A 12,149-nucleotide genomic window follows, 5' to 3' on the forward strand; every position below is an offset into this window, starting at 1 on the left:
TTTTATTGGAGGGAAAATATTGTGATTATAAAACTAGGAATACTGAAGGCATGTAAGGAAGAATTCCATCGACTACAACATCAGGGGAAAACCATCTCCATATATTAATATGAGACCTGGATTATTATTTTAGTAATTTATTTCCTTATTCTTATATAGTTCTATATTTTTAGTTATTAGCCCACTTGCATAACTGGATATAGTCAAATTTCATATAATATGAATTTATGATTAAGTTGTGATTTCACATCCTTATATGATTTTCTTTTATATTGAATTTCTATGCTAAACTTTAATTTTAAGATAACCATTAATTTATCATTGACGCAATCTTTGCATATGTTCTGTTTCAAAAAAAATTGCTTAAATTGATATTAGGTACTATTGCTCACATAGATTTCATCACACTTGTAATGAGTTTGCATATGATTCTTTGCTTGCTTGGATAGGATTCAGATGGATCGCCTTCTTTAATTAGCATCTACATTCCAATTGGAATGATAACTCTATTGGAACATTACTTATCCTTCACATCAAATTCTTTATAATTCCTCTATTGAGAAATCATATGAATACATGTTGAGTCTTTGATATTTTTGTTCAAATCTTCTTGTCACCTTGAGTTCAATTCCTTGTAGTATAACCTTAGTTGATTGCTTAAAAGTTTCAAGTATAAGTAATTGTTCAAGTTTTTGGATCCGACTTCATCAAGTTCAAGTGTCCCCTGCAGTCCAAGTCTTGTTAAATTTTGATTGAATTTCAGTTGAAGTTCAATCCTTTTATGGTTCACTTAAGGTTTGAGTTCACTTAAGTCAATTTGGTTCAACCAAGTTCAAGTCCGGATCTTTTGCATTTGCTTGAATATGGGTCCAAGTGATCCAAGTTCAAGTTGTTCAAATCAAGTCCAAGATTTGTCATTTGAGTTAAAATTTGTTCATGCTTAATTCCCACATGAGTTCAAGTTATATGCAAGTTTGGCTCAAGTTTGAATCAAAGTCCATAATCATTTGATATGAATCAAGTCGATGTCCTTTGCAGTTTGTTCAAGTCCCCTGAGTCCTTGTAAGTTCAAAATTGAGTCTAAGTTCAATTCTTGTTTGAGTTCAGTCCAATTTCATTTTACTTGGGATTAATTCTTTATTAAGTCATTTAGATTTTGTTCAAGAGTCCAAGTACAAGTAATCCGTCGTTCTTCTGAGTTCAATCAAGTCCAGGTCCCAAATTGCTCCAAGTCCTTGTCGGTATTTAACGACACTCATGGGAGCGAGATCGAGGCCTGCGCACGATATCCGCGTATCCTGCTCTGAGATGGCGCCGTTTGCAGGGTCGTAGGACGAGATACTTTAGCTGGCGACGGGATTTTTGCAGGATTTGCGGGATCGGCAGCCGGCTTCACAGGTATTTTATATTCTGATTTTTTTTGTTTTGTTTATTTCTTCATGGAGGTCAACATTACTCTGAACAGTAGACCCAATATATCTTAAATGTGTGCTCTTATTAATGACTTGATTTTTCAAAGTCACAATCCCCCCACTAGATCTATTATTACTAAAATTATACTCTATATATTTTGTTTTAGATCTACTGAAACGAAAATCTTTATACTCTAAGCTTAACTTTCATAATTCAAGTTTACCTTCAACTCTCTCTCAAGTCTCATAAACAAGAAGAATATCATCAGTAAAAAGATTACACCAGGGTATATCCTCTTGCAAATGTCTAGTTAGAATATCCATGACTAAAGCAAAAAGATATGGGCTTAAGGCTAATCCTTGATGTAATCCAATTGAAATAGGAAAATACTTGATCAAACTATTTTGCGTTGGAACATAAGCATGATGCATGCTTGATGTAATCTTTATGGATATAATGAACATAATTTTTAGATTTTATATGAATCAATTTGTTATAGTCTTTATTGTTGATATATTGATTCATTCAAAGGCTGATAAAGATCATATTGTTCATTTAAGGATTGTTTTGGGTTTGCTGAGAGAACATGAATTGTTCGTTATGTTTCCAAATTTAAGTTTTGGCTGAGGATAATTATATTCTTGGGGCACCTTATTAGTGGTGAAGGCATAACAATAGACAATACAAATGTAAAAATAGTGGTTGAATGGACAAGACTTACCAATATAATTGAAAATAGATGTTTTTGGGGTTAAAAGGGTATTATAGACGGTTAGTGAAAGGATCCTCTCAAATTGCCTTGCCTTTATTCATGTTGACCAAGATAGGTAATATTGAATTGGAAAACTAGATACGAGCACTGGTTTTATGAACTGAGAAGAAGTTTAACATCAGCACCTGTGTTAACTATCCTATAGGTACTGAGGGATTTTAGTTTTTCAGTGATGTATCTTTAAAAAAAAAAGGGTTAGGTGTTGATGACGAAGAAGTAATTGTCTATGCATCTGATAGTTAAAACTATTGTTTAAAATTGTGCAATATGAGGCTCGCCTTGAGGCCTGCCTCAACGCAATTTCAGTGAAAAACTCCTCGAGACTTACGCCTCGAACTTTCATTATGAGGCTTACGCCTCATCTTCGCTAGGGCCTGCCTTGAGGCGCGCTTCGCCTCGCTGGCATGAGGCATACGCCTCACTCTATTTATGTATGTTTTTTTTTTTTAATTTAGTTAAATTCTTTACAAAAGCCCCAAAAAAATCATGCCCTCTTACGCTCTAAGGCTGCATTAACTTCCTCTCAACTGCCTCGACCTCCAGCCCACCGCCTTCGCCGTAGCCATCGCCGTCATAGTTGTTGCCGGGGATCACTTGAAATCCGCATACCGCCACCATCTCCTATAAAAATTTTAGTATTACTCTAATTTTATGTTAATGAAAAATATTTATTAAAAAGGAAGATGGTTGAAATAAATAAAAAAGTAGATTGACAGGTATTGGACCCTACAGGTTGAGGCAAAGGAGAGGCCAATTTGTTATGACGACTCAAATAAAAATCCCCTTAGTAATGATAGTACCTATAATTTATGATTTGTTGTCAATTATTCTAACTTTATTAGGAATTAAATGTAGATGAGTTGGAAACTGATAAAGAAGAAATTTAGAGCTAAACTTGATGCTATATGATACGTTTATGCAATTCATATATTTTTTGCTGTTTTTCTTATGTGATATTTGGATTTCAATTTTATTTCATATGTTTTATTATTTATCACTTTATATTTTGTGTAATTTTTTATTTCATATTTATATAAATTTGTTACTTCATAATTCAATAGAAAGTTAAGATTCCATCCTTTAACATGTTATTTGGGTATTATACAAAAAATCACTTTTAACTTTTATTTTTTACTTTACGTAATTTTTAAATTTCGAGGCTTACGCCTCAGAACGCCTTGAGGCTTAAACCTCGCCTCATGAACGAAAAACGCCTCAATACCCAATTATGCAATTTTAAACCTTGGTTAAAATCACATTAAAGGAATTATCCAACACATGCCCCATAATTGGCTGCAATAGTTTTTGCTTTAAAAATATGGAGACATTATTTATAGTGTGTGGTGTGAAGTATTTACTGATGACAAGAGTTAAGAATATTTTTTTATCCAAAAAGAGTTAAATTTGAGGCAACGGGGATCATTAGAGTTTATTAAAGATAATGATTTCGATATCAAGTATTATCTCGGGAAAGCCAATGTGCTGGCTAATGTATTGAGTAGAAAATCCAATGGATAAGTTAATTGGATGCTAACTCAGGAGAATGAATTGATCAAAGATTTAACAACCTTGTAATCAAAAGTAAGTAGCTAGGTTGATTAAGACCCTTGTAGCTTATATATATCATATGACCATGCATCCTATTTTGGAAGACAATTCAAGAGATACGTAAGTCTAGTGGTGAATACCTGAAGACGATGGATCAAATTCGGTCAGGAAAAGGCAGGAACTTTGCCTTGATGACCAAACAATAGTCATAAGAAAGGTACATCTTTGGGTTCCAAAGAATTCTCGTTTGATTCAGGAGATCTTAGCTCAAGTTTACCTTTTATGATTCAATTCACCAGGGTCATACTAAAATATATAAAGACTGAATTCATTGTTCTAGTGACCTGAGAGTGAGGAAGATGTGGCTGATTTTGTGGCTAAATATAAAGCATACCAACTAGTGAAAATTGACCACCAGAAGCCTAGTGGAATTGTTGTAGTCATATTGCCTATACATGAGTGGAAGTGGGAGGATATAGCTATGGATTTTGTTTCAAGTTTCTCTATGTCTAGGCATCGACATGATTGTATTTGGGTGGTGATAGTTAAACTAACAAAGTCAACGCATTTGATGCATATTCATTAGATGGATTCAATGGAGAAATTGGAAAAATATTTATGAAAGAAATTATCAAATTATATTGATTTAAAAAAATTATTATATCTCATAGACATGAACGATTAACTTCTCAAATGTGGAAGGGTAATCATGATGGTTCGGGTACTAAATTGAATTTGTTTCAACATTTTCTCCACAAACAAATGACCAATCAGAAAAAGTTATTCAAGTGCTAGAAGATCTATTAAGATTGTGTGTTTTAGATTTTGGTGGTAGCTAAGAATATCACATTCCTTTGATTGAATTTGCTTACAATAATAACTAGCAATCCAAAATCAAAATGGCTCTCTATGAAGCCTTGTATAGAAAAAATATATAGAACTCATTTGAAATAGGCTGAAGTTGGGGAAAGGCAGTTGTTGGATCAATAATTGGTTGATCTAACCACCGAGAAAATAAGAATAATCAGGAATAGATTAAAGGCAACACAGGACCATCAACAAAAGTAGTATGATTCCAAGCATATAATAATAGAGTTTGAAGTTGGAGAATTTGTATTTATGAAGGTTAAACATATGAAATGGCTTTACGAGTTTTGGCCTAGGAGGAAAGTTAAGTCCGAGATATATTGGACTATTTGAAATTATTGAGAGGATAAAAAATATTGCTTATCGTCTAGTGTGCATAATGGATTTCATATATTTATGCAAAAAAAAGGGTTGACAAATAAACATCAAAGGGTCCCTTAAGATGATATTGAAATGCATAGCGATATGACATATTCAGAGGGGTTTGAGAAGATCTTAGAGTTTAATGTTTGTGGTTTAAGGAGCAGAATAATTCCTTATGTAAAAGTAAAATGGAAGCATAGATCGTTGAAGGAGATACCTGAAAGAGGGAAGTAGATATGAGACAAAAATTCTCTTGTTTTACGTAGTATTACAAATAAAGACTCCTAATTCTAGTCGTCGATCTACAATGTCTCCTCTGATAGACGCACCAGAATCTTCTGCTGATGTCCTCGTCAATTAAAATACAAACCATGGGTTGCCAGTTGACATTTGATTCACTTAGTCCTGCAATGGGATGTGTCAAGGACCAAGAAGCACATCTATTTGTTAGCCAATCACTGCCTATGTGACCTAATCAAAAGATGCCAAATGTATTAACAACTTTAAGCAACACCCGTCCTTGGTCAAAAGGATATCTGTTGTGTATAAAAAATGAAGCATTCATCCATCTTCTATTCTTTATCGGTAAGACATCTACCACCTTGCAACCCACTTTTGCATGTTAGTTTGGTGCTTCAGCTTCTAACTAAGAGGTTTTAGATTTGAGCATGTGGAATATGTGTTTTTGTTAAAATCTGCTAAAAGTCCCCAAAACAATTTTGGCCTGCAAACATAATTTCTAAACTCATAATTTATTCAATCAATTGTCTTGACCACCTTATAGTAAATGATCACAACCACCCTAACTTTTCTCAATCATGTTGGCTCAAGCCTCATTTGATCATACTTTTTTTTTATTACTATGGTTAGCTTTAGAACCCCTTTTTGTGTTAGTTTTTCTTTTTGTAGAGTATAAAGTAAGTAGAGAAAACATGTTTTGATGAACGTATTTGTTTAAAATAACAAGTTGAGCTTATTTTCCTAAATTTGGAAAATACGCATGTACACTTTTTCACTTGTTTGCAGGAGTTTGTTTCAACTCTGTTTCCATTTACTGTTCTACTTAACTTTATTTATCAATAAGAACATAATAATAGTTTGTTTATAATATTATTCAATAGTATTCCAAAATAATAATAATAATAATAATAATAATAATAATAATGATAATCCATTTAAAATAAATGATTTTTTTACTGAATATATTTTGTAATAATTTATTATATATTAAATAAAAAATTGTATTGAATAATTTAGTTACATTAAGAATTATTGAACGAATATTTTTGAGTGCAACAAATTTTTTGCTGTAAAATAATATATATTGTAAATCTTATTTAAAAAAAGACTATATGTTACAGGTTATTGCCATTTTAGTATTCATTATGTGCACTTTTTTAATATAATAAAATTATTAAAATCCATATGAAATTAACTAAGATTATTCAACATAGTGCTTTTTAGATCATATCATTTTGCTCAAAATATTTTTCATACTATTTTTTGGTTTTTAAACCAATATGAATTAACAATTGTGTTTTTCTTTTTGAATAATGCAGCAAACATGTTTAATTTCTTTGTCAATGTTCCTAATTTTTTTTTTGGTTGCTTAAAAAACAAAAGAAAACAAAAACACATTGAAGCGAAATCAAATCAGAAGTAAAACAATGTGAAGTATGGCCTTTGTCTTTAAGAAACATGCCATATCCTAGTTGTGATTGTGATTGAAATGTTCAGGAAATGTTACTTGTCGATCTATGTTTTAAACAAGGTTCAAGTCCAACAAGTTTTCTAGTTTATTGAGGTTGCTGGTCTATCTTGCTAGATTTCCGAGTAATCTGTCATAAACTTTCTTTCTCAACGGAATTGAACCTGCAAGTCTTCAAAAAATAATTTTCTAGTGTCTAACCTGCTTTGACTTAGCAGTTCAGACTCATGAAACTGACAAGCATCATACAGCTGCAAAGTAAATTCAAAATTTCCTGTTAATTTTATATTAAAATATTCATAACTACGTCCAAAATTATAACAATTTCGAACTTGTAAAGGTCTTTGAACTGTTCCAAAAATAAGCTTTAAGTTTGTGTTTCTTTTTTCTTTTGTAAGTAGAAGAAAAATAAATGAATAAAAAAGGAAAGAAAAATCTTTATTTCATCTGCAATTGATTGTAATATCTTTGAGAGTCTCCTTTTTAATATTTTAGTTTTGACGAATTGTCCCATTCTATTTCCTTGTTCCAAACTTCATGAATTGCTTAGTATAATTATAGTTATTATTTGAAGGGCCTGAGAAAGAGCTTTCTCAACTTGCGGTATTTGGGGAGCTAAGGGCACTTCTTCCTTGCGTTCAGCTGCAAATTGAATTTGTTGGGCCCGGTGTTCCACAGTTTAGGTTGTTTCTAACTCAAGCTCAAATATAATTTGTGAAAGTCTTTTTTATTTATTTATTAATTTCAACATGTTACTAATAGATGTTTTTTTCTTGTTTATTGTCTTATATTCTTACATGCTCAAGTACTTCCATGATAAATTATTCCTAGGCATTACGTAACTATAAAACTGAGTCATGAGAGCATCCCCATACAATTTCTTTCAATATATCTAATATATTTATGCTCGACTTATTTTTCTGTATAACTCGTCTTTTTTTGGGTGATAGGGATGGGGAAACGATAAAAATTGACACATATCTTCAGTGTTCTGATGGGAGCTGTTCTTGCAAATCTTCATGTAAACAGAGATCATGTCTTCCAAATTCAGTAGTGACATTGAAGCTTTACAAAGGTTTCTATCATGAGAAATATAGATATATGGTAATTTTGTTCTTGTTGACTAATTTCTCTTATTCTCATCTCTCTCTCTATCTTATCTTGGACCATCAAAATTCTACAGTAATGCTGGTTAGTTTAAAATGTGAGAATAAAGCAATTGAAATGTATTACTGAATATTCTTCTTCAATTTTTTTGTTTCAATTGATTCCATAATCCTTTTATTAACATTAAAGGAGAGAGGAGAAAGTTTGGCCTAAAGGAGGAAGCTAATGAGGGGAAATACTAAGAGAGAAGAAAGTGCAAACAAGACAAAGGAAGAGAAGAGAGTGCGTTTCAGTTTAGTTTTTTATTTTTTCGTTTTTCTTTTCTTTTTGTTTTTTCTTTTGTGAGGGGGGGGGGGGGGGGGGGGGGGGGGGGGGGGGGGGGGGGTGCGCTAGATAGAGTGAACTTATTATTTTCCATTTATAAACTTGTAGCAGCATCATTATGAATTCTTCAACGATCCTTATTTCTGACCGCAAATCAAATGGCTCCTCATCTTAGCTTGTGGAAGGGAGTTCCTTTCATTTCATAGCCCGAAGTCATGTAACGTCCTATGATGGCTTTTTCCAATGTGTCTCACAATCTTTCTTTCACTGGAAGTCTTGATTTGCTTAAAAGTATGTGTGATATGGAGAGTGAGCGCTTTATTCTTTTCTATTTATAAATTTGTAGCAGCATCATTATGAATTCTTCAATGATCCTTATTTATGATCACAAATCAAATGGCTTCTTATCTGCTTGTGGAAGGGAGTTCCTTGCATTTCATAGCCCGAAGTCATGTAACGTCCTATGATGGATTTTTCCAATGTCTCACAACCTTTCTTTCACTGCAAGTCTTAATTTGCTTAAAAGTATGTGTGCTAATTTTAAATATTTTGAGTCATTCCAAATTCTATGCCCCAAAATTGATGGTGCGTTACAAATAAGTATAATGTTTCTGGTAATCTATTATGTAGGAATGCTAGGTCAGGCATCATTTATAGTACTCTCTCTTGATTGAGGAAAAAAGGAATTTAACATACATCCATGTAAGAAATTCAATGTAAAAAATGATTTCATAAAAAATAGTAAAATGAAAGGAATAAGGAAATAATCTTCGAATGGAGATGGATGTACTTTGACTAAGAACTAGTCATTACTACTGCTTGTTACGACTATTTGTGTTGCCATTGTCTCACATTAGTACTCGATTTGAGGGAATAAGGAAAAATTCTTTGAATGGAGATGATGAAAATTGGAGTATATGCCAAATGTATGTTTCTTGCCATCAAAATAGAATTTAGATTTTCATTTAAAATTATATAAATCAGGATCCGATCTAAAAGTATTTTTACTATGAATTTATTGAAATTGGATTTTTTATTTGAATAAGAAGAATAGAAATAGATCTGGATTTGAATTTGAGAATTTAGGACAAAGATCTAATAAACTCATATTTTTAATCAGATCTTTATACATTTAAAAAGAAATGTCCAATCCTCACTAAAGATGAAGAGAAGATGGAATAGAAGAGAGGAATCTAAACCAAGAACCAAACTAAGAATGTCTATATTATGGCAATATTATAAAATAATAGTTAATACATAACTGTTAAGAGGAGGATAATAAATTCTCATATTTTAAAATAAGAGCTATTTAAGTATAATTAATAGTTAATTATAGGATATATGATTATATATAAGTTAAAATAATCTTATGATATTATATATTATTATAGGTATCATTTTATTGAAGTCAGAGTAAGGACATTAAGAGCAAGCAATCCTAATCAAAGTGAGCACTCATGCTTTTGATTTATAGTAATGATGTTGTTTTCTTTAATTCAAGTTCATTGAATTAATTGATATTAGCTAATTAATTATTATAAGATTCTGATATTTTTTTCTTTTTGAATGTTCATATTAAATTATTTTATGGTTAGCATGATTATTCAGCATATGCAAAGTTATTGAATGATGAAAGAATGAAAAAATTATATATAAATACTTGTATGTGTATGTTGACTAATGGAGTCCACCCCGTTATGATGTTGACTTAAAATGCAATGTACTCGTCCACGTAAATGAAAAAAGTTATAGAAAAAGAAAAAGAAAATTAAAAAGAGAACCTTTATTGATACTAAATTATACGGCGACTCCTGTGACTGTTGTACTATTTATGAAAAAGAAAAAAAAATATAGATAAAGATATTGTATATGCATAATACTGAAAGTCTTGAAATAAAATTACTTTATGATATGAATTAAAATGCTTATGCATATTATTTCAATTACCTTGAATTACTGTAATTGAGAAGCATGTTTTACTCGCTGAATTGTTACTTATTTTTAATTGCTCTAACATTCTTCATGTATAATTTAATATAATCAAGATGAATGGAAGATGTAAAAATATGTATCGTAGGTGTGACCACCTAAGGGTTGGTATTTAAATTATTTTATTTTTATTTATTTCAAATTTGAGGTTTTAGTGGCTTTTTCTATTTGTTAGAAATAGTTAATTATTAATTAAAAATCTAGTTAACCGTCCGATCATCTGTTCACCCAGATGATGGCGGCTATGACCCAACTGCTTCAGGAATCAAGATCGCAGCCTTGTGTTGGGTTGATAAATATTTCAAGTTATTTTAGGACATGCGACCACCTCTATTCAAAGGTAATGAGGGACCAATTGAGGCAGAAAATTGGTTGCTTCAGATAGAGAAAATATTAGATAGCATATTATGTCCTGATAAGAGGAAAATGTCACTTGCTACTTTTGCCTTTGATGGAGAAGCAGAAAGGTGGTGCAGAGGGCAATGTGAAGACAAGTTAGGAGATATTCCAAATACATTGGTTAAATGGGAAGACTTTGAGGAACTTTACAGATAATGGTTCGTACCTATATTAGCAAGAAGACAAATGTAAGAAAAATTTATAAGATTGATTTAAGGAAACAAATCAGTGATGCAATACAAAGCGGAATTTACAACACCATCTAGATAGACACTACAACTAATTGTAACAATAGAAGAAAAAAATATTATAGATTCCTATTCGGTCTAAAAGATGTAATTAGGTAATAGTACCTTTAGAAATCGGGGATTATTCAGTGTTGGTAGAGAGAGCTAGGAGGGTAGAGATTGACTTCCAAATTACTTAGAAGGGAAGGGATCAAGCATAAAAAGAAAGTGCTGAATAAGATATCCAAAGCAATCATATTGAAGTATCATATGGAAAGAAATCCAAGTTTTTTCCTAGTGCAGTCAGTAGTGCAATAGTCAGTAAAGTCATTAAAGTTTGTGCTGAGTGTCACAGATTACACAAGGGTGAATGTCTGATGGGTTCCAACACCTGCTATTTGTGTCGTCAGCTTGGACTCATTACTGGACTCATTGCAAAATATTGTCCTACGTTTGGTCAAAGGACTTTTGGAGAGATGAAATCAGGAGAAGCATCTTCACAGAAGAATTTTGGCAAATAAAAGATGATAGAACCATCAGTTTCAACTCCAATACAAATCAATCAATGCAGAATGTTCGACTGCGGGTTTATGCTTTGACACAACAGGAGCCCAATGAATCTATAGATGTTGATAAAGATAGTTGAGATGGCTTTATTATCTAATATTGTAACATGTTATGTTTTATCAAATACTTTTCTTTATCCAGATATCTTAGTATGTTATATTAGATGTTTTATCAATTGTTTCTAATGTGAAAGTTTATATTTTTCAATGAGAATGTAAGGAGAACAAATTTTATTCCTAATTTAATAAATTAAATATGACAACTATTTAAACATATTTAATAAATAAGTAAAAAAAGAGAGTGCAATTTATGAGAATTAAATAAGATATAATTTTTAATTTAAAAATTATAATTATATGAATTAATTATAATGAGTAACAATGAAAATATAGTTTAAATCAATATATATAGAGATATATGGATATTTAAAAAAATTAATTTTAATTAGTGGGATAAATATATAATTAGAGAGTTAGAGCATATGAGATATTTCTTTTAATTAAAGTATTAATGGAAGTATTTTAAGTTTAAATGAGAATTTATTAAATATAGCAATATTATAAAATAATTGTTTATATATAACTGTTAAAAGTAGGATAACAAATTCTCTTATTTAAAAATAAGAGCTCTTTAAATATAATTAATAGTTAGGAGATAGGATTATATATAAGTTAAAATAATCTTATGAAATCATATATTATTATAGGTATCATTTTGTTGAAGTCAGAGCGAGGACATTAAGAGTAATCAATTCTAATCAAAGTGGGTACTCATGCTTTTATTTTATAGTAATGATGTTGTTTTCTTTAATTCAAGTTTATTGAACTTAATTTAAGTTTATTGAATTAGAGTATATTGTCTAGCT

At 31.0% G+C, this 12,149-nt stretch overlaps 1 protein-coding gene across 1 annotated transcript in view; it reads left to right on the forward strand.

Annotated features, from left to right (window-relative positions):
• The window catches only part of LOC110102557 (zinc finger MYND domain-containing protein 15), a 39,977-nt gene that overhangs the window by 241 nt on the left and 27,587 nt on the right, over positions 1-12,149 (forward strand). Inside the window, exons 2-5 of the mRNA XM_028695980.1 lie at positions 1,325-1,398; positions 5,873-5,880; positions 7,233-7,354; positions 7,622-7,775. Of these exons, the coding sequence (XP_028551813.1) occupies positions 1,325-1,398; positions 5,873-5,880; positions 7,233-7,354; positions 7,622-7,775 (358 nt within the window). The remainder of the gene's footprint in view (positions 1-1,324; positions 1,399-5,872; positions 5,881-7,232; positions 7,355-7,621; positions 7,776-12,149) is intronic.

The sequence above is a fragment of the Dendrobium catenatum genome, unplaced genomic scaffold (genome assembly GCF_001605985.2).
Source record: "Dendrobium catenatum unplaced genomic scaffold, ASM160598v2 fragScaff_scaffold_716, whole genome shotgun sequence".
Lineage (NCBI taxonomy): Eukaryota > Viridiplantae > Streptophyta > Magnoliopsida > Asparagales > Orchidaceae > Dendrobium > Dendrobium catenatum.